The 21697-nt window shown below is 39.0% G+C and overlaps 1 protein-coding gene across 4 annotated transcripts; it reads left to right on the top strand.

Annotated features, from left to right (window-relative positions):
- The first annotated feature begins 200 nt into the window (after window positions 1–200).
- slc25a14 (solute carrier family 25 member 14) lies at window positions 201–20601 on the top strand. 4 transcript variants are annotated; one of them, XM_050040397.1, is made up of 9 exons: window positions 201–360; window positions 965–1066; window positions 1927–2065; window positions 3603–3697; window positions 9342–9427; window positions 9659–9754; window positions 10989–11113; window positions 11397–11610; window positions 13339–20601. In XM_050040397.1, the coding sequence occupies exons 2-9, from the start codon at window positions 1003–1005 to the stop codon at window positions 13378–13380; spliced, it is 861 nt and encodes a 286-aa protein (XP_049896354.1). In that variant the 5' UTR covers window positions 201–360; window positions 965–1002; the 3' UTR covers window positions 13381–20601. The 4 variants fall into 4 exon arrangements, with proteins under 4 accessions (XP_049896354.1, XP_049896355.1, XP_049896356.1 ...); XM_050040398.1 differs by having other exon boundaries at window positions 922–1066; XM_050040401.1 differs by having other exon boundaries at window positions 255–360; window positions 915–1066.
- Window positions 20602–21697: the final 1096 nt, after the last annotated feature.

Raw genomic sequence — 21697 nt, 5'->3', positions numbered from 1 at the left:
AGAACCACAAACTACAGAGTGAAAAGATATAATGTAAGAAATGACAAGATTTGGGCTCACAGGAGCAGAATTAAAGGTGGAAGTGTCTGTACTGTTGGGGAAAATCTGATAAAGCGGATCCTGTAGGAGTTAACTGAGTCCACAAGATGGCGGCATTGCAACACCAAGGATGTCAGCTGCCGTTAAACCTCAAAGGAGAAGAAGAAGCTCGTTTGTGGCGTTTGACATTAGCTGAAATGGGAAGCTAACAGCGGGCGAGAAGTTTTCTGCTTGCACTGTAATTAAGTCAAGCTGCGGATATTTATTAAGTCATGGAAGACCAAGTGAAGTAGCAGGTTGCGGATTTTATCGACACTACAGGTACGTGACTTTTCGGCTGACTAGTTGCTAACTGATAAACTCGCTAACAAGCTGGCTACTAACGTCCACAAGTGTTAGCCGACTAGCCGTTAGGCTAGCAGGAGCCATCTGCTGTAAGCTAAACGTCAGGAGGAGTTGGGACGGCCATGTCTATGTAATAAATTAAAAATTTCTTCTTTTTTTAAAATGTACATCATAACTAAAAATGATTATTTATATATTGTTAATAAAGTGGCGTCTCTGTTGATCATATGACAAGCGTTAACGATTATAAATAACTTAATTTAATTCTCGTGACACTGTTGCTGTCACAGAGCTGTCAGTCATGGCTTGCCCTCCACGGCGCACCAGCCAATAGAATCGCTGAAGCATTTGATTGACAGAACTCACAGCCAATCGCAACGCCACAACAAAACACTATCGCTCCCTGCTGGTACTGTGCACAGGGCGTCTCTTTCCGGCGCAGTATGCTGGGATGCTGATGCTGAGGAGCCTCGTTGATCTGTAGCCCCATTTGGATCTCAAATGTTTATCGCCATGTTGTATTGTCTGAGGTTGCAGCACTGTGTTGACCTCTGTCTGGGCTGCCTGCTGTTGTTTCTAGCGGGGCTGCAGCAGGTGGAAGCAGCCGCCGCCGCGGAGATGGCAAACTTGAACTGGAAGCCGTTCATCTACGGAGGGATGGCCTCGATTGTCGCAGAATTTGGTAGGCTACGTGATGCACCACGACATGCATAGCCCATACCGTTATGTAGTGTTGCTCTACATGCACTGTAATGCCATGGCAGAACATGTTCTTGCGCATAGTCTTTTGAATTGAATGTATTTTCAGACATAGGAAAATTCTGCATCAGCACCTGCTCAGTGATGGAGGCTTCATAAAGGGGGCGATGCATCCAGCTGAATACATATCAAAGCTCTTTTTGTGCACATTATATTTGCTGCCCTGCAACTACAGATAAGTTAGGATTCAGACAGGTTGTGGGTACACATCCACACTGCTTAATTTATATTTTGCACAATAGACAGCTAGTTTCACAGGAACACAGTAATTAACTTGGCAGTTTGCCCCAGTTTGCACTTCTTAGGTACAATTATTACATTTCAGTCACAAAGCTAGGATCAGTTATAAATTATGATTATCTAGATTGCCTGCTGCATGATGAAAAAGCTATTTTACCCATTTGTTGTGACTCTTTTTGGTAATCGGGGCCCTAAGCCAAATATATATTCATATGGTTTCTATTTATGTGTCATATTTGTCATGTTTTTTTACAAATTAAGAAAGGCATAATGTAATTTCCAGTACCTGAATAGGAGCTATAACTTGGCAAACAGGTTAGAATATTTTTATTTTATTATAAAATGCATCATTCTCTGACTCAAATTTAATTATGATACATAGGAGGTCAAAACTGGGGCGGCCTAGCAGTGTGAATTTGACTGTAGTGCTAAATTTCCTCTATACCTAATCACTGTACTCAAACATTTCTATAACTCTAATCACTTCATTTTCTTCTTTCTAACCATAACCCCCCTCATATTTACTTATATTTTAATCCCTAGGGACATTTCCCATTGACCTGACTAAAACCAGACTACAGGTCCAGGGTCAGTCTCAGTACACGGAGGTGCGTTACAGGGGCATGTTTCATGCCCTCTTCAGGATTGGCAAAGAGGAGGGCATCCGAGCGCTCTATTCTGGGTAAGGATATTTTTATTTAGACTCTGTATCAACATGATATTCGACGTGTACACACAATTTGTCACCACAGCTTATTTTTTAAGATCAGATCAAGTGTCTGTTACTTTGGAGCACAGTAGCAAGATACAGTGTGTAAGGAAGTGAAAGTGTGTAAAGAAAGTAAGTAAGATAAGCTTTATTTATTTGGCACTTTTTAAAACATACAGTCACAGAGTGCTTCACACACATACATGAAAAATATAAATAAATGAATAGATCAAGTAAAACTAAATTACAATATAGAACACAGCCCAATGTGAAATAAACAAAACTAGAACAAACAAAGACATAACACATAAAGAAGCTCTATAGAAAGTCTCCCCCATAAAGGTGGGTTCTTCATAGCTGTTTCAAACAGTCCGAGGATTCGGCAAATCTAATGGACTAGGGAAGATGTTCCAGAGGGTTGGAGCTAAAGCAGCAAATACATGGTCACCCGTTGTTTTGCGATTTGAGCAGAGGATGGATAGAAGGCCGAGATTTGAGGATCTGAGAATGAGGAACAAGGAGATCAGAAATGTAACTGGGGGCAAGGCCATGCAGTGCCCATACAGGCTTAAATTTCCTATTAGTGCCACACTAAATGGAGATGAATTGCTGCTGTATTCGCTGAACTATTGCTGTACTGGTAGATTTACATGAAATAGACGGTATGAGCATGGGTGGCATCAATAGCACCAGTACAGTTCAGTTGATGTGCTTGTTAGACGGAGTAATGGTGTAAAGTTAATTCAGGACAACATGGATCAACCTTGCACAATCTGCTCTGGACGACCACTCATGATACTATAATAATAACTAATAATAAGATTACCGTAGCTACAGGAAAGGCTTCCTGTCTACTCTTCACAGTTTACCTGTGGATCTTTGTCAATGGCTTTAAACTAGATTCAGTCGTAAATTTTAAGGGGGGATTCTTAGAAGAGGTCATTAGGATTTCATTAGACTTTCAGCAGTAGGAACTCTTAGTTCCAGGAAGGAGTGTGAATATAACCCCAGATGCCGTGCTGTTCCCAGGGGGAGAGAGCCTTCAGTTAAACACCTGTTAAGTAAATCTAGCGACTTCTGTTTGCTACAAGCTTGCGGCATGCTCCATGCTGATGGAAACAGCATGTGCTCAATATGATATGCAGTAATAAGCTTTGCAAAGAGAGCTGTTACACTTTGTGGGTGGCTGAACTGTGATATTGCCGAATCCAACTTGAAAGGAGCCCAGTGGGACAGGAAATGTATTCCAAAGCTTCTCTTTGACTTATAAAGCAGCAGGTGTGATTCAAGTGTTTAGCGTCTACAGTTATTAAGATTAATCTCTGCTTTTTAGGTAATAGACAATAAGTCGGGATTTCATGCTCCTCACTAAGACTGACATTTTGCATCCTAAGCCACATGAACATAGGCAGGTGAGGGAAGCAAATGATGAGCACTCCTTCCTCTGCACCTGCCTTCAGTTTTACCCCTAAGGGTAAAGACTACTAACATATTTTACCTCTCCTCTCAGGATTTCTCCTGCTCTGTTGAGACAGGCATCTTATGGGACAATCAAGATAGGAACCTACAACTCTCTGAAGAGGCTGTTTGTCAGTCACCCAGAAGGTGAGTGTTGACCATTTCTGCCTCTGACATCCTGTCTTCTACCTTTCTGCTAAACTCTTTTTTAAGGCTCTAAACGTACAGTCAGCCTTTTTAATTCACAGGCTTCAGTTAGTTAGTGTCACAGAAGTCTCGTGAAACCTTGAAAGCATTTTAACTACAAGATATTTGTCTGTAAAAACAGTTGAGCTCAGCTCATATTTGCATTGTGGCTTTGACTGGTTTGAGGCTGTTCACTGCAAACCACTCCTGGTCTTTAAGCATCGATTAAAGCCCTGACCCAACTAAAAACCCTTGTGGCCCTCCAGCACCACAATGAGCAAAACTCTTTAAATCCAGCTCAATTAGAGTCGAAGAACCAACCCCAAACAGCTGAGGGAAGAGTACTGTAGCAGCAACAGCAAAGAGTTTGGCAGTAGTAGCCCCTAAGTCATTTTCTTAAATTTACATTTTAGTCTGTGAACTGATGCTGTTATCTAGAGTGAAGTATCGTACGAATATTGTTGAATACTTTGACAAGTAGCCAATTGTGCAGTGGTGAATGGTGCACTGTTGATTGGTGGCCCTATCATGCAGTAAAGGTGGCAGATAACTGTCAGCACCGCTACATACTGCACTACCTTTATTCTGTGCTGATGAATGAATGCATGGGGGGTGGGGAATCTACCTTTTTTGGCCCTGCTGAAAATGAAAACAAGTTAGGAGGTACTTCTCAATATAGACTGACACCTATCAGGACTCACTGCAGTCAAATATGCACGATTTATATCCAGCCAAAATATTTTAAATGTATAGTATGGTATAATAAATAAAAAGCACGCATTTGAAGTTGATGTAGTTTGTAAAATTGTTCTTAAAAGTACCAGCTGTAAATGTAGCAGTGGTGGAATTATCCGCAGAGGTCTCTTCCTCCCGAAAACAAACAAACCAGGTGATTAAAACCAGTAAAAAACACTTAATAAAGCAGTTTCACGTTAAAAATAAGTGTTTCTGCAATGCTGTTCGGCACAGCAGGGGCTGGAGCTGAACTGCTGCTAACATTTGCTCAGCTTGTTTCTCTAGTAACTTACGATCCAGATGTTAAGTAGGTTTTTACCAGCAGCCGAATATTCACAAAAGTCACTTCTTCTCCAGAACAAATGGACTCAGTGATTTAAACTGGTAAAACCACTGAATAAATCAGTTTCATGTTAAAAAATAAGTGTTTCTCTGATGCCATTTGGCATGGCAGGGGTTGGAGCAGAGCTGCAGCTAACGTTTGCTAGCTAGTTTCTCTAATAACTCAAGATCGTCAGACATCCAATGACTGAAATGCAGCCTAAAACTAGATTAAAGATAGTCAAGTTATGACAGCTTCTGACAGACACTGCAGCCCTGATGCATGCACAAAGAGGATATAATGCCACTGACAGCCGATGCTGACTAAATGGCACATGAGTAAAATTAGATTTCTCTAGGTTTAAACATTGTCAGAAAGTTCTGGGATGATCTGAGTATGCAGCTCAAAAATATACAACATTGGTGTAGTTGTTTCTTATCATATCTTCTTTTGGCTTTCAAAAAATCGTTTTTTAAGCATGTTTATATCAACTTAACAAGTCAAAAAGTTTATTTCTGATGCTGCTTGTATTGCATTTTGCTTCTCCTTATATCTCACACTGGGATTCTCTCTTTCTCCTTCCATCTGGTTAGACTCAAAACAGCGTTGGTGCCTTAAACAGTACAAACTCCCCGTGGGCCTTCTCTCCTCTTTTATATACATTTGGCTCTGCAGGCAGGTTGAGTGTTTTGGAGTCACTCAGTGGGTGGTAGGTTGCTTCTGGTTGCATTGCAGAGATGGATAAAAAAGAAAATGTAAGGTGTGTTTCCCACAGTTACAGTCATATGCAGCAGTAAAACTGTATGTTCCTTTGAGTGTATGGCTGCACACCCCACATTGGGACAACCTGTGTTAACCTGCCCGGAAGCAGATTGAGCATGTTAACCTGCCGGCACTAATTTGCAAGCTAAATAAGAGACAAAGAGTCTCTAGGAAGGAAGGGAGAGATGGAGAGATGGATGGATGGATGGAGGGGGAGGAGTGGAGACAGAGAGAGAGGCAAGGGGAGGGGCGGGGAGAATGAGAGAGTGAGTCAGGCTATATTCACACTGCAGCTGTAAGTGCTCCGATGTGCTTTTCCCCTGCTATGTGACATCGATCTCATATGGTGCACATATTCTATATGTTTAATTGAAATGGAAATCTTCCATCATTTAACACTCCAAGAGCTGACGTGCTGCTCAAAGAGACACTTCAAATCAGTCATAACTTCAAGGCTTGTAGCATGGAGAGAGATGGAAAGAAACCAGCTTGATTTATATAAAGTAGAGCTGAAAGAATTAGTTCATTAGTCGATCAGCAGGTGAAAAAAATGCTAAACATTGTCCGGTCTCAGCTTCTCAAATATGATGATTTCCTGCTTTTATTCATCATACATCATTTTAGCATTGTTCTAAATTGAATATCGAGCAAAACAAGACCTTTGAAGATGCCACACGGGACACAACACAACAAAATGAGTAATTGATAAAATAATAGAAACACTAATCAATAAATAATGGTTGGTTGCAGCCCAAAACTAGAGCACTTAATTGTCGGTCATTACCATGTGGCTTTTGTTGCCATGAATAATAACTATGTAATTAGGACTGTGCAGTAAATCATGCAACTCTTTGTATTTTGAGCATGACTCAATTCTAAAAACATGAAAGTGGATCAGTTTTTGTCGTTCATACTTTGCATATATGTCATTTTTTATCTCTGTTTTAATTTCTGCACTGCTTTATGTATTAGAGTCACATTTTTAGTTGCATGATTTTCTTTTTATACATATTTAATGAGAATTGTCATTGCCAACAACTGCTTGTGCAAATTGTGCACATATCAGTAAAGAACTTGAAACTTTGAAACAGAGAGCCATTTCACTCATCAGCCAGATGGACTTGCGCCACATTTAATAATGATTTGCCAGCACCGGAATGTTTCTGAGACTGACAGGAAGTTTCTTCTATTACGTCTGCTTTTTTTATTTGTCATTTCTCTTTTCCCATTAACTGGTCCCTCTGCCTTTCACTGTCTCTGTCATTTCTTTGTTCTCTGTCTTCCACTTTCCTCCCACTCCTCTCAATATTTAATGGCCAATTAGTGTACATAAGATAGATAATATGAATAATAGAGTAGATCAAGGTAGGAGAACAAATCTGAGTGATTGACTGGAATGAAAGAGTGGAGCTGGATGTTGTTCTGCTGTCATAACTCAGTTTTGACCAAATTTGAAGTTACTGTAATTAGCAAGCAGTTAAGCAGTATACTATACTGAAATAGGCTCATATAATGTGAAAAGTAGATAAGTGATGGTAGCAGGAGGGAAAGAAATCAGGGGGTGAAGAGTTTTGTTCTTGAGGCTTAACTTTATCTCTTAAATGTGTGTGTGTGCGTGTGCGTGCGTGCGTGTGTGCATGTGTGTGTGTTTTTTGTCCAAACACAATTTTTGGGGGGTTCTGTTGATTGTTCTGCCCTCTCCCACAACATTGCCACTCTGTTTTTAATGCTTGTCCTGACACAGGCTTTGCTTTGCTCTGCGGTTGTGGTGGGATCGGATGCCTCTCTCACCTGCTCAAAAAAAGAGCGGCTCCAGGACAGCTACACTAACTGTTGTACAGGTTGATCAAGGATCTCTGTAACTATTGCTCTAAAATTATTTGTCTCCTCCTCCTTTGTAGACACCATACTGGGTAACTACTAATTAGATCCACTGCTGACTAACAAACTCTACTGAGGCTAATTGCTAACAATGGTTCCTGTCTGTTTAAAGCCAATGTAGAGGAGTGCATTCTCTCCAACTGCAAATTTCAAGTGATTCTCAGTAGTAGTTTTAATCTGCTTGGAGCACAAGGCAGGTGGAGTTTGACACATCACGAGAGTGAGACCACTGTGAAATTAAAGACTGTTTAAACATTGTATGCATAACATACAGTTAGCTTCACCCATGTGGTGCTCCAAGTAGGTGCGAGCAAATATGACTACTTGTATGCAGATTAAATGAGATGTAATGATTTCTTAAACTCCCACAAACCTCTGCCTGTGAACAAAATACTACACACTTTTAGTAGTAGACTATTATGCTTGAAAATAATTGTCTATAAAATGCTTTTTGTCCTTTCTTACTTTGTTGTAGCAACATATGTTCAGAGCATAAAAGACAATCATAGAAGGCTTATCTCTTGTAGTGTCATTTTCAACACACACAATTTGAGTCTTGTTTGGGTCTATTTATATTTATTCTAAGTATTAAGATCCAAAAAGTGCATACCTACCACAACAAAACATTTGATGAACTAAAGCAAAGAACAGATTTAAATCAGGTGATTAAAGCACATATAAGATGTTTTAAGGGGCTGATTCATGTCTCATCCCTTTACGTTGGTCTTCTCATTACTTATTTATTTTATTTTATTAATGTATTTGACAGGGCGGAGACGGTCTGCACAGTTTTAAGAAAGGAAAGAAAATCAGTCAGTCAGTGGTTCCTGTTGTTCTCTGTTAGTTGGCAGGACTCAAGTGTGTCCACATATTTCTGTGCTGATATTCTCAGACATTATTAAAACCAAGATATCTTTTGTAACATTATTTTGCCTACAGCCATCTGCCAAAAACGTAGTTCAGCAGGGGTGTGTTGTGTTGAATAATTACACATATGCTTTGTCCCAAACCAAATCAACTATTGTATTGGGTTGCAAAATTCCAGGAATATTCAAGGTGCAAACTTTCCATGAGAACTGATAAAATGTACAGGAAGTTGTGGGAATAAAATGGAAATATGAAGGTTATTTGCTCAGGTTGTATTTGCCGTTTCATACACAGAGGTGGGCTAGCTAGTAAATTTGAGCCAACACTGTGTGTGCAAATGTAGGGTTGAAAGTGAATAACTATTTTGTAAAATACATTTTTTACAATTAAGAAATAATGGTGTAAACTCCTAACTTAGCATGCACAAGCAGAAACAAACAGAAGGTGTTAAGTAATAAATTGTGTACTTTTATCTGCTGGTTAACTAAAATATAGCATAAAAATATGAATATATACATTCTCCTTTCACATGTGTGGGCTGCACATGAGATAGGACAATGCATTGTGCTTGCAGAGGGTTGTAATTTCACTAAATTCCTATTTAATGGGATGCTGGTAAATCGCCCTGCACATGTGATAGAACAATGTGCTGCTGAATGCACTGCAATGTACAATTCAATTAACAAGGCATACTTTCAACCAAAACATGGTATTTTTAAAATATTTTCTTGCATTTCTTTCCCCAATAAGTTCACTATTAAAAGGTATGCTTTTTATATAGAAATTGTACAGAATTCCCAAGCTTTACTATCCTTGGATATTTCTGGAAATGTACCAACCCTTCGCAGCTCAAATTGAAAATGACACACTGTTTCTTTAAGTGGAGAGCATGCATGATAATTTTATGATCTATGGAAATAACATATCATCCCTGTAGACTTAGTAAATAAAAGGCTAATTTTAATGTGTTTGTGTGCTTTTGGTTGCTTTTGCCCCATGTGTGTTAATTAATATACTTCCTTGTGCCTTTCCTGCCAGATGAGACCATGGTCATCAACGTCTTCTGTGGTGTCGTGTCTGGAGTCCTGTCCTCTTCTCTGGCCAACCCCACCGATGTCCTCAAGGTGATTCTCAATGCTTGGGCACAATGCTCAGACTAAACTATCTCTTCACCAATATATCAATCAAGACCAGCCAATGTCATCCACTTTAAGTCAATGAATAGCAGTGGCTTTACTCCTACAGCTACTTAAAATGTGTCCTTACTCCTAAACTCAGACCCTGAGTGAAGTGCTGGCTTGTAAATTAGGGACTAAAACACTGTCTTTGTCTGTGTGTGTTTGTTTTTGTTCCAGATCAGAATGCAGGCGCAGGGCAGCCTGCTCCAAGGCAGCATGATGTCCAACTTCATCAACATCTACCAGACAGAGGGCACCAGAGGGCTTTGGAGAGTGAGTGCTGGATGTATAGGGATGTGTATGTGTAGTGTGCATGTATGTGGAGAAGTAGTGGATACTGTGTTCCAAAATGGCGTCCCATTCATTCATTTAAGATATTAATTTTTGTGACGAAACATAAACTCGTTTTTGACACTTAATTCTAAGTACATTTGTATATTTACTACAGCCAGCTTTACAGATCACATCATTAAAGCCAAACCATTCATCTTTAAAGCAGTTGAAATCTATTTTCTTGTAATAATTTAAATGTGAAAACAATATGAAAGAGGTTGCTCGTAGTGATGAACCTCTAGAGAATGATCAGCTGAATCTGCAGTTCCCCTCAGCTTGACGGAGCCTTACAGTGAGTTTTGGCGAACTGCTGATCTGTCTGGCTGCTGCTTTACCATTCTGGTTCACTGTCATAGTGTCACTCAGTCAAAAAAGCTGTAAAAACCCACTATACACCACCTGCTCTGTACTAAACAGCAGATAGATACAGTAAGAGACTAGCTGGTAGGCTCTGGTGGTATCTATTTTTTCATACCTTCCTGTAACTTCACTGGGGTGTACGGTATAGGACGATATTAGCTTGTGGTGCTACATTGTCCCCATCTCTGAACCTCCCCTGGCGAGTTTGCTCCTTCCACAAGATCTCCCACCTTTTTCAGTCTATTAAATAAACAATATAAACTCACAAAACGACAAGATAAATTTAGTATTATCACTCTATTTTAAAACTAGAAATACAGCTGTACACCTTATGAATTCCAGTTTCACCAAACTCAGACTAACGTTAGCTTAGCTGCCTTTTTAAATTCCCCCGTCCCCTCACCACTCGGAGTCGGGGTATCTGTCAGCTCAGCCACCTACTCCACCCGACCTCTGGTGACGCATGATGTGCACTACATACAATGAGTTTAATAGAGAGAGGAGCGCCTGTATAACCCAGTATAGTGTCATATCTTAATACTTCTAGCTGGTGAACATGGAGGAGCATTTAGCAGCTAATGAGACATGTCCTATACAGAGATTGGCACAGGACATGTTTAGCAAAGCGCCGCACAAAGTGTTGAAGCAGGAGAAAACAGCCGACCAAAAGCTTCAACATTACCTTATTTACATGTTGTGTTATTTGATAATATGAGCTTGTTGTATGTCAACTCAACATTTTCTCCAGTGAGTTGTACTGTGATAGTTTAACCATCAGACTTATTTTCTTCATCCTCCTCCTCCTCCTTCTCAGGGTGTCATCCCCACAGCACAGCGGGCAGCCATCGTCGTCGGAGTGGAACTTCCTGTCTATGACATAACGAAGAAGCACCTGCTTCGCTCTGGCCTCATGGGAGACACCATTTTGACACATTTCATGTAAGTTTTATTTTTTATTAGTAGGGCTGGGTATTAGCTCTCAATACCTTTTTTTTTAATTAATACCCAGACCTAATTCTTCAGGTCAGGGATGGTCATCCTTTGTGATCACACAGTATGTCTTTGGCTGCAGTGCACAGATGTCTTTTTGTTTTTTATTTTTGAAGAGGTCAAGTCAAACTTAATGCATACAGCAAATTTAAAACAACTGCAGTTCACCGAAGTGCTAAAGGTTTCTTGGCATGGTCTGATAACCTTGCTCTGTGTCTTGTTGTTTGCACAGTTCAAGTTTCACGTGTGGCTTGGCGGGAGCGCTGGCCTCCAACCCCGTGGACGTGGTCCGGACCCGTATGATGAACCAGCGAGTTTTGTCGGGAAGCCCCATGTACAAAGGAACACTGGACGGAGTGATGCAGACGTGGAAGAACGAGGGCTTCTTCGCTCTCTATAAGGGATTCTGGCCGAACTGGCTGAGGCTGGGGCCCTGGAACATTATTGTATCCTTTAAAACCCATTGGTTGTTGGTATTTTAAGTATATTTTGATACTAATACTTTTGTATTTTTACTTATGTAAAATAATGAATGCAGGACTTTTATTTGAGTATTTCTACATGCTGATACTTTTATTCGCGTAAAAGATCTGAGTTCTTCTTTCTCCTCTGATGCCATGAGACAATATAATATTTTCAACTGCACTATTTGCAATGCAGTTTTCCTGAAATAGCTCTGCCTTTATTATCTCTAGTTATTACATACATTGTGTTGCAAATCAATGAGGTGTGCTTCATTACAACATAGTATTTTTATATGATTTTAGCTGTATGACATATGTTGGTTTGACAGATATTTAATCGGCATTCCTAGCTGTATATTTTCAGAAGCAGTTTTGTAGTTGGTTTTCTGTAACTCAGTTTCTGTTACACTAATAATGATAGACATAGAATGAGCATTAAAAAGAGGGATAGAAGCCATAATTCATGTAAAATAAGATAGAACAGAAACCCCACTCAGTAATATTAGTAACATTACATGCACAGAGTGCTTCACGTGAAAATAGACAAACATAGAATGAACATAAAACAACAACAGACAACAAGGCAAGTCAGTATAAAAGAACTGGGGCTTCTCCTGAGTTTTAACTGTGAAACCAGTGACTCTAAGAACTGTGCGTTCACACTGCTTACACATGACTTCTTCTGTTCAGTTTCCCGTCAGACTGCCCTTCTGTGTTACTCACCAGTAACAAGAAATGGAGCTCTAATTAATTAGTGACCTAAACACTTGCTTAAACAGCAAACTGTGGGCTCCTCTCTCCATCAGTGCTTAACAGTCTGCAGTGGCAAACTGTGGGTTGTCACTTGTCATCAATGCCTAAACAGTTGCCTAACAGCAAACAGCATATTGCTAGGTGATTTTATCCATTTTGCCTATTCCTATGTCAGCGTTAGATTTATTTAATTGATTGCTCATCTTAGTTTTTGAAAAGTTTACTTGTCCAGGCACTCTTGAGGCTCACTGGGGCTCCTCCTTTTTCCTGGTGGGGTTTAATTGTTGAAAATTATAATTAGTGAGTGACGGCCTTTGTAAACTGAGTACACACATGCATCTATATGCATTTTAAAAAAAAATCATACGCAGAGAAATCTTGCACACTGAGTCAGATGCATTTTATTGTTTTATTCGTTGAGAGAGAGACAGTGAAAAGACACATTTCCTCCCATGCTTCTCTCCACTGGAGATACCTACCTGCTGGCATCACTGTCTCGCTGTATCTTTCATTTGGCACCACAGCTACATGAAGGAGCTGAGCTGTCCTCTTCCTCAGCTCTTTGACTCTCTCTGTCTGTGTGTCCTCCTCCTCATCATCATCATCTACCTGCATATTACTCTCTGATCTACTGAAGTAGCCTGTTTGAGTAATGAAATGATGCTGTGCGACCTGTTATCCTGTCTTGTCGAAGACGTGTCACACTGCCAAACATCTCTTGAAAGGCTTGTGACATATGTGTAAAACATAGAAAATCAAACCTGAATTTATCTTGTGACCCATAACAGTACAGAAAGTAAACGCAAATGCTCAGAAATACCTTTTTTTTGTCCATTAAATTGCAAAACTGTATGCAACTACGCTCAGTGGCCATATTTCAGACGTTGTGTCTGAGCAGCTTCAGCCTGTTTACTGTTGTGATAGAAATCATGACGCTTTCCTTAACACACATCTCAGTTCTTCATCACCTTCGAGCAGCTGAAGAAGCTCCCGTTTTAATGGGAACAGGAAGTGGGACTTCACTGGTCTGTTAAGACTGTGTCGGGCATAAGTGGGGTGTGAGCACGGCAGCACCTGGAGTTTTGGCACCAGTATATTCACACTCCCTTCAAATTCATACCAATGATACAATATTAGTCATCTGCCCATGCTCATCCAAATCTTATGTTGATTTCTCTCTCTCTTTGCAATGTGTTTTATTTATTGTCACTGGTTGTGTTCTCGTACTGTTTTAAGGACTGTTGCTTTGGTGACTACGCTCACCAACAGCCACCTCCGACACTCCCCAGGCAGCTAAATATTTGGTTGTAGCAGAAGACTGAAAGTTTGGAAGACTAGGTTCATTTTCCTCGGGCTGATTGGGTGAGTGGAACCTTGTGAACTTTGGCTTATCTTAAAAAGACAAAGAGAGAGGACACTTGTGATTGTTTGCTCAGGAATCCTACACAGAAAAACATGGGAAATAATTTTAATAATAAGCTTAGGAATTGCAGAATGTCAGGTCACACATATGCAGGTTGTGGAGTTGTTTTTTTTTTTTTTTTTTTTTTTTTAAAAAGAAGATAATGTTAAATTTTAAACTGAATGACATGTAGGAACGCTGTATTTTGAATGCACAGGCACTGCATGAAACATGCTTGGATTTTACTGCTGAATGTTGAGGAACTGTTTGGAAGAGTGGTTCAAATAGGAAATCAGCTGTTACTGTTAGTTACTGTACTGTGAGAGAGAGCCGGAGTAAGACACTGACAGAAAGTAGGAAATGAACAGGTCATTAGTGCTTAACGTCTGTATGGAAAATGAAACTCTGAGATATCTTGTGATCTCTGGTACACTGAGGTGTTAAGAAAAGGTGTCGCACAGCATCTGACGTGCAGTTTTTAATCTTTAAATGGGTCAGTTGCCAGAAAATCACTCTGAATTTTAAAGTTGAAGAAAAAAATAGTCAGAACTTTTTTATTTATTATTTTTTAGGAGAAGAAATTTCCACATAACACAAATTCTAAACATCTAAAGAAGACACTGAAGTTTTACTTGAAAATATCAGAAATCTGAACCAAAGCCTCTCATGACAAAAGGGAAACACTTTTACTCGTATTCACAACCAAAAGGTCTTTTTTCCCTTTATTTTATTTAATTTCAAGGAAATACTCAATCAAGAGCAATCACTCCAAATGAATGTTTATGTTTTTGCTGTAGAGACCTTTTTTTTTTTTTTTTGGCTTTGTTTTGTTCTCCTCCAGTCTGCTGCTGATTCGGAAGCGAAGCTAATGCCATTATTAACCCACATGACAACAATCCATTTCATACTGTAAATCGCTGTACAGACTCAATCACACAGAGAGGTGGATGTATTTTATCCTGTCATGTCCAGGTGCACATATGATGCCTTGTTGCGCTATTCTTACTGTTGTGTTCCTCCTGTTAGGTAAAGTCACGGCATGAAAGGAGGCAGCTGGTGTGGACAGAAAGTGCAAAATAGTTTGTTTGTGCCAAACTGGGTTTGATTTTATTTGCAGCTACTCTGAGTCCACATAAAGTTTTGTTTTCAGAAGAAACTCGTAGCTGGAAACTGTCAGACGCTGTAGTTTGAAATTGAAAACATATTTTAAATTTGTGAATAATATCTTTAAATCAAAACAAATGCAGTTTTAACAACTTCAATTTTTATTTAGTTTACGAGGATCCACAAACAATTTGTTTGACTTGTACAGAACATGAGTGCAGTTTCCACGCCAGGTTTTTTTTAATTATATTTAATTATTTTTTAGCAGTTTTGATTTTTGTTTTTAAAGTTGAAGGTATTTATTTTCTGACGTGATCAAAAGTTTCCCATTGTGGCAGCAGTTTTGTGTGGCATCATAGCTTGTCATCAGATGGGTCTCCCGAAATTATCTTCATCTTTCTTCTTTATTTTGACTGCACAGACATGCTGGACTCTATGACTGAAGGACATTAAAAATACGATTTATAGCTTCAACAGAGCTGGTACTTCTACATGTATACTGCTGTAGGCAACTCTGCTGTTTAGCTTCAGGCTTGTTATAGTTTAGTAGCAGACTGTAAAGTAGCTTGGCTCTATCTTGGTCATAATTCACTGGATCACCTTATAGTTTGCTTTTATCTATAAAGGGATACTTTTGGATTTTGCGAATCAGGTTTTTCCTCTTCTTCTGCTCTCGATTAAAAACGCACATGGTGTCCTTTTACCCTGACATGGATCAGCTGTCATCACAGCTGCAGAAATGTCACAATGTCATATTTTTTTAATTGAACCTGACTGCAGAATCCAAATTAAACCCAGTGTAAACCTTATTTCCCAGTATCATTATTTCAGATCTCTCCAATGGGATTTATTAGTTCATCCTTTGTTTCCTCAGTTATGGTTTGAGCTGGCATTTTAGCGTGCAGTCAGGACACAACTCTCAACTTTTGTGCTCAACAGTGGAGTGGGTTTGAAAGGCCACAAGGTTCTGTGTGTGTGTGTGTGTGTGTGTGTGTGTGTGTGTGTGTGTGTAATAATAATAATAATTTGCACATAATGAGGCCCGAAACACATTTTAACCAACAGAGTGAGGACATGTTGGGAAAGTGAGAACATCTTTGTTAGTCTTCACTTCTTCAAACACTTCACTTTTTCTGTTTGAGGGTTAAGACTTGGCTTTAAGGTTCATGTTATTGTAAAGGATGGACACTTTAAGGAACATCCATGTCAAAGTCCTAGCTATAGATTATTAAGAGTACTTGAGTACTTCCTTAAAAAAATCTAATGTAAGAATAGGAAAGTAAATTGGCCAACAACAAAAAACAAATGCAATTTTAAATGTATTTATTCACTCTATTAAACTATAAATTTAAAGTTAACATGATAAAAATCAGCAAACTTTCTGTTGCTGCTGTGACATAGGTTAGACATTGTGCTGAAGGACTGTCCTCAAGCTTTTGTCCTACTAGTCAGTTCGACGTCTGCCCAGTTTAGCACAAACTAACATCTGACTTCGAGCCGTTTAATGGTCCCAACAAACTCACACTGACACTGAAATGGCTTGACTCAGTCCCATTAATAACTGTTACTGACTCTTACTGTTACTAATGTTAGCTGTGTAAAGCTATCACTGTGTGTGTGTGTGTGTGTGTGTGTGTGTGTGTGTGTGTGTGTGTGTGTGTGTGTGTGTGTGGACCTCATGGGCGGAGCTCACATTCCCACAGCAGTAGTTTAATGATAAATGCAGGAAGGAAGGAAACGACAGCAGGGCAAGGATGCAAGTACTGTCGTCCAAATTAGTACTTAAGTACTCACGCCCATTTCTAGTTGCAGCTAGGTTTAGGTAAGGGTAAGGGGCTAGGGAATGCATTATGTCAATGAGGGTCCTCACAAAGGTAGAAGTACAAGAATGTGAGCGTGTGTGTTTGTGCGTTGGGGTCTATCGTTGGTTTGCCTTTCTGGTGATGTTGGCGTGAAGTTATTTTAATAATAGGGTCCTGGGAGAGTTGTACTGTTGCAGCCTTACGCGTTACAGTGGTGACCTGTTAATGATATCACTGATGCCTCATTAACACTGAGTGTGTGGGTTTTCCTTTAGATATTGTCTACAGATTTTAATCACAGTTCTCACTATTGAAATTAAACTATTAAAAGCTGTTTAGATACATTTCAGTGCATCTGTGAGGAGATGTGTTTGGTGTTACCTCAGCTTTCCTGAGCCATTTAAACAGTCTGTTAGCAATTCTGCATAGTACTCGAGTACAGCAGAGTATCAGGATATCTGCAACCTACGATTAATCTATTTATCTATGTATTAATTCACCTTCCTATAAAGTGCGTTTAGACTTGGATCAGGTTTATTTGAAGTTTAATCGGCTTGTTGAGTAACCATAACGTTACAGAGTTAATCTGAGTGCAGGGGTTTATCACTGGAATAGAGTGGGGTTTTTTTAGACACAAAAACATGGGAGACTAAGGTCCAGGTTGAAAAATCCTTAAGATACCCTTAAACATCATTCTCAAATGTGTCACACTGGTGTGGACGTTATTGAACGTGTAATTTCTGCCGGCCAATAAGTTACAATCATGTCACAACATATACACACAATGGAAGCTGAATCTCAAATTACATATACTCAAGAAATCATGATTTTCATTTAATGGAACTAAATTTACTTCTATCAGACATTTTCAGCCTAACATGTAGAGAAGATGAGATACAAAGTTCATGCTAACCAACAACTTGCTTTGTGAGCGACTTTGCACAGCTGTCAATGTAAATACTATTGTGGTACTTGGTTTATGTTTATGGAAAGTTACATCAGGAAACTCGGCACAGCAGGCGGCAGCATCTGATTTTGTAGTATCTCTTGTGGTGTTTTTAGTGTTCATAAATCAATTTTCTTTTAAATAATGTGTTGTCAGCTGATCACTCCAGTGTCATAGCAGTGTACTCACTCTCTGTTTCATGTTACATGAACTGTCCAGCCTTTCAAATGGCCAGAAGGATTTCCATTGCTCGTCTTGCAGCTCAACCCTGTGACTGTGTTGTCAAGTTTTCATTTTGGCAAAATGACTGAACCATATTTCGGGATTTTGTGTTTTAAGCTTTAGTAGATTTTTATCTATTTTCTAATTATTTTAAAGAGTTTTGCTTTTTATGTTGATCTGATTTGACGTCAGAATGATTCATCTATTTATTTGACTCTGTGTTGAATGATGCTGCTGTCCATTCCTGCTTATTATTTAATCCTCACGCTGGCATGTTTGAATTTTTGTTCAAATGTTTGTGTTTTAATTTGAACTGTACCCGACTGAGTCTACTATGTTAACAACTCATCACTTATTTGCCTAGTGTTTCATTCCCTTCATCATTATGTAATGCTTATGATAAACAATAGTTCACCCAGTAACATAATTGTTTGTACTCACCTCCCTAAACTCTCTGTGGTCTCAGAAAAAGTTTTCTATCGGAGAGCGGAGATAAGCAAACCAGTGAAAAAATACTTTGTTGTGGCCAAACAAAAGAGTAAAATAATATATAATATGTCTGAAAAACTGCCTGAAGTTTCCTGTGCAGCATTATCCAAGTGTCTTGTATCCATTCATGGGCTTATGGAAATCAGAAAACTACAAACCGTTTCTGCTGAACTGTTGCTAAACAAAGTATTTTTGGATTATCCTCCTATGAAGGGATTTGGCTGTGTGCATGCATGCATACTTGGATGATGCTGCACAGGAATTTTCCTAACGTTTTTGTACTGTCTATAGCCCAAGGTTCGCACAAGGTGCTTAAAGTGCTTGGATTTTAAGGGGAAAAAATCAAGTGCTAAAATCACTTGAAAATGACCCCTTTTTAACAAAGAGCTTAAAAATCCTTGAAATTCAAATAAACCAAAAAATCCTGACTTATGTTTCAGCCAAAATTTGATAATGCCTTGCCCAACATCATGGTTCATTTTTACTTCACTTCACTGTTATAACCCTGGCAAAACCAGAAGGCCGATGTTGGCATGACAAAACTTAATATGACTCAGCTTGATGAGCATCTCACCGTAATCTGGTTTGCTGTCTCTTCAGCGATGCTCTGATGCTATTGCTCTGCCGAAAACTTGTGAATGTGATTAGTAACTTTTCACTGAAAAGAGACACTGATCACATAATTTATGTTTGAGCATGACGTCCTTAAAAATGAAAAAACATAGTGCACTGATCTGATTCAACTATTTGGATGTTCCACTCTCCGTAACATTTTTCAGTGGAGTTTAGAGAGACGAGTACTGTACACAATGTCTAATGTTTTTGGTTGAACTATTGGTTGAGTATGTTTACATGCACGAAATATTCCAGTTTTTGCCCTTATTACGAAAAAGACAATATTCCTACCAAGCTGTTTACATCACTAGTGAAAAAGAATATTCCACTAATAGTCCCGTTTACATGCAGCCGTGCATACTCACATTAACATGTCCTAACGTAATTTATCACGTCGAAATATAGATAAGTGGAACCGCTGAATCATTTTGCTTCTTCGCATCGAAATAGGATGCAAAGGAGCAAACTTCGGGGTGGACTTGTTCGACCGTACGGCCGTGGCCTCCGTCTTTGATTTAGTGGGCAATGCAGGCAAGAGGCTGTGTGTCACCAACTGAGATACATATTCCAAATACATGTCCAAAGAATACTGTTTAACTCCGAATAATACCAGCAGATCCCATCAGAAAATGTTAATTTTGGAAAAAGACAGGATATGCTGTCATATTCGGAGTAATAGTGGAATATTAGTGTGCATGTAAATGTAGTCGCTGATGGGAGTTTGCTCACTTGAAAGCTCCAGAAAAGGCGAGAAAGTGGTCCTTGAGTCAAGATTATTTTGGCAAATTTAAGCTCTGCCTTAGTTTTGACACCAGTTTGAATCAGAGAGTGTTTGTTGAGCTCTGTGTATCACACTCCAGAAATAAAGGAAGTAGATCCACAAAACTGCGCTGTGCCCTAAATTCATACACTGGATATGAAGATTTTTTGAAAGGTTTCATCAGTGTATTTGTTTAATTATTGATGCTTTTCTATTGTTTTACTTCAAAAGGACTTTTAAAATGATTCAGTCTACACACCCAGCCTCCATTCATGTTTCTGCTTGTGACTGAATATATATTGTTTGTCTTTATGTTTCTGTGTCATGTTCAACAAAGCGAAAAAGCACTGTTACACTCGTCAAATGAAGATATTGGCCATTAGTTTTGTATTGGATTTCGGCCAGCTGGCATCATTCCTCCTGATCACATTCTGAAAACCAGTGTGGGAAATAGTTTTCTCTGGGCATTTCAGTTTGATTGTTCGGTGACACTTGATAAATTAATTGTTCATTTAAAGGCCGAGGTAGTGCATCCTCTACTGAAGAAACCTCATGTAGGTTCTTTTAAGGTGCTTCAGAGGCATCAGAAAAAAAAAGTTTCATCATTCTGATTTTAAAACACTTGATAACTGACAAATCTGCATCTGTGTGGCAGCCTGACAGGAGAGGAAAATCTATAAATATTTTTTTGTAAATTGCCACTTACTTGCACTTTGGTGTATCATTGCTGTCTATAACCTTTTACGCTTGTTCACACTCTGAATTTCTATGGTGGAGGTGTTAAATGGGGAGTATTATTTTGGATTTTTTCTTTGACAGAATGGGTTCGGCTTTATATGAATTAAATGTTCACTCAAATAAAATATATGCTGTGATTGTTTCTGTATTGGTTTGTTTCTTCTTGCTCAGTAGGTTGGGTTGGTGCAGTCAATTTTCCTGGATTTCAATATTTATGCAAAAAAAAACTCCTTGACAGTGTGCGTGTCACCTCATGTTCACTTAGAGACCTTGACATGGTGAAACAGGGAAATACATACATCACAGTTTTAGAATTATAACCTAAAGCATGACAGTGTGTCTGCAGGTCCTTAAAATGTCTTGACTTCAATTTAATGAATATGAGACCTTAAAAGTAATTAGATAGTCTTACACCACATTAAGTCTTTGCATGTTGCTCTTCATATAGGAGCGCCGGAGTGCAGAACACTACTGAACACATACTAAATTTGCGAGCAAGTTTATTAGCTTGTGCCTACAACTTGTGACACTGTCTGTAGATGTCTTTATCATCAGATTAATCATTGACACTATAATGCCCAAGATATTTAATCTCATTACACACTTTAAGAGCAACACCAGATAAAAAGAATTCAGGAAATACTCATTTTCTGTCGTCTTTACTTCTAACAATCATAATTTGATGTCAGAATCTGCACCATAGTCAGAGCAAACCTTCAGGAGCTGTTGTAGGCTGGCACCATATGGGCAGAAGATAACTAAATCATCTGCATACATATGATGATTTATTGAATTTTTGCCAACAATACACCCTGTGTTACATGCATTTAACTGTTGGGACAAGTCATCCATGTGCACATTAAAAAGAAAAGGAGACAGAATGCCGCCTTGTCGAACATGAAATGATTCTGATACAAAGCACCCCCATCTTACCTGCACAGACTGATGAACACACCAGTAAATGAGAATTCTAATTATCCATTTAGGGACCCCTCTGCAGTGCAATTTATTGAATAATATCTTGTGATTAATGCGATCAAAAGCCTCAGAGGCACCTATGAAGCACATAAACATTGTGGAGTTCTGCTGATTGTATTAATCTAAAATTTCCTTTAAAGCAAAAGTAGTACACATCAGTGCCATGTTTACATTTGAAACCAAACTGGTTTCAACGTGTGAGGTCTTAACTGCCAGAGACATTTTGTCCATTTTAATTTATCCATATTTTAATTTCTGTC

Source organism: Epinephelus moara, chromosome 3 (assembly GCF_006386435.1).
Source record: "Epinephelus moara isolate mb chromosome 3, YSFRI_EMoa_1.0, whole genome shotgun sequence".
Taxonomy (NCBI): domain Eukaryota; kingdom Metazoa; phylum Chordata; class Actinopteri; order Perciformes; family Serranidae; genus Epinephelus; species Epinephelus moara.
Note: the sequence above shows the minus strand (reverse complement) of the source record. Positions and strands in the feature narration are given on the sequence as shown.

Excerpts from the sequence above, each read along its gene's own strand:
- slc25a14 (XM_050040397.1), top strand. The coding sequence starts at position 1,003 with ATGGCAAACTTGAACTGGAAGCCGTTCATCTACGGAGGGATGGCCTCG. Across the intron at positions 3,698-9,341 it reads GTTTGTCAGTCACCCAGAAG|ATGAGACCATGGTCATCAAC; the intron begins GTGAGTGTTGAC and ends CTTTCCTGCCAG. Across the intron at positions 11,611-13,338 it reads TGGGGCCCTGGAACATTATT|TTCTTCATCACCTTCGAGCA; the intron begins GTATCCTTTAAA and ends CACACATCTCAG.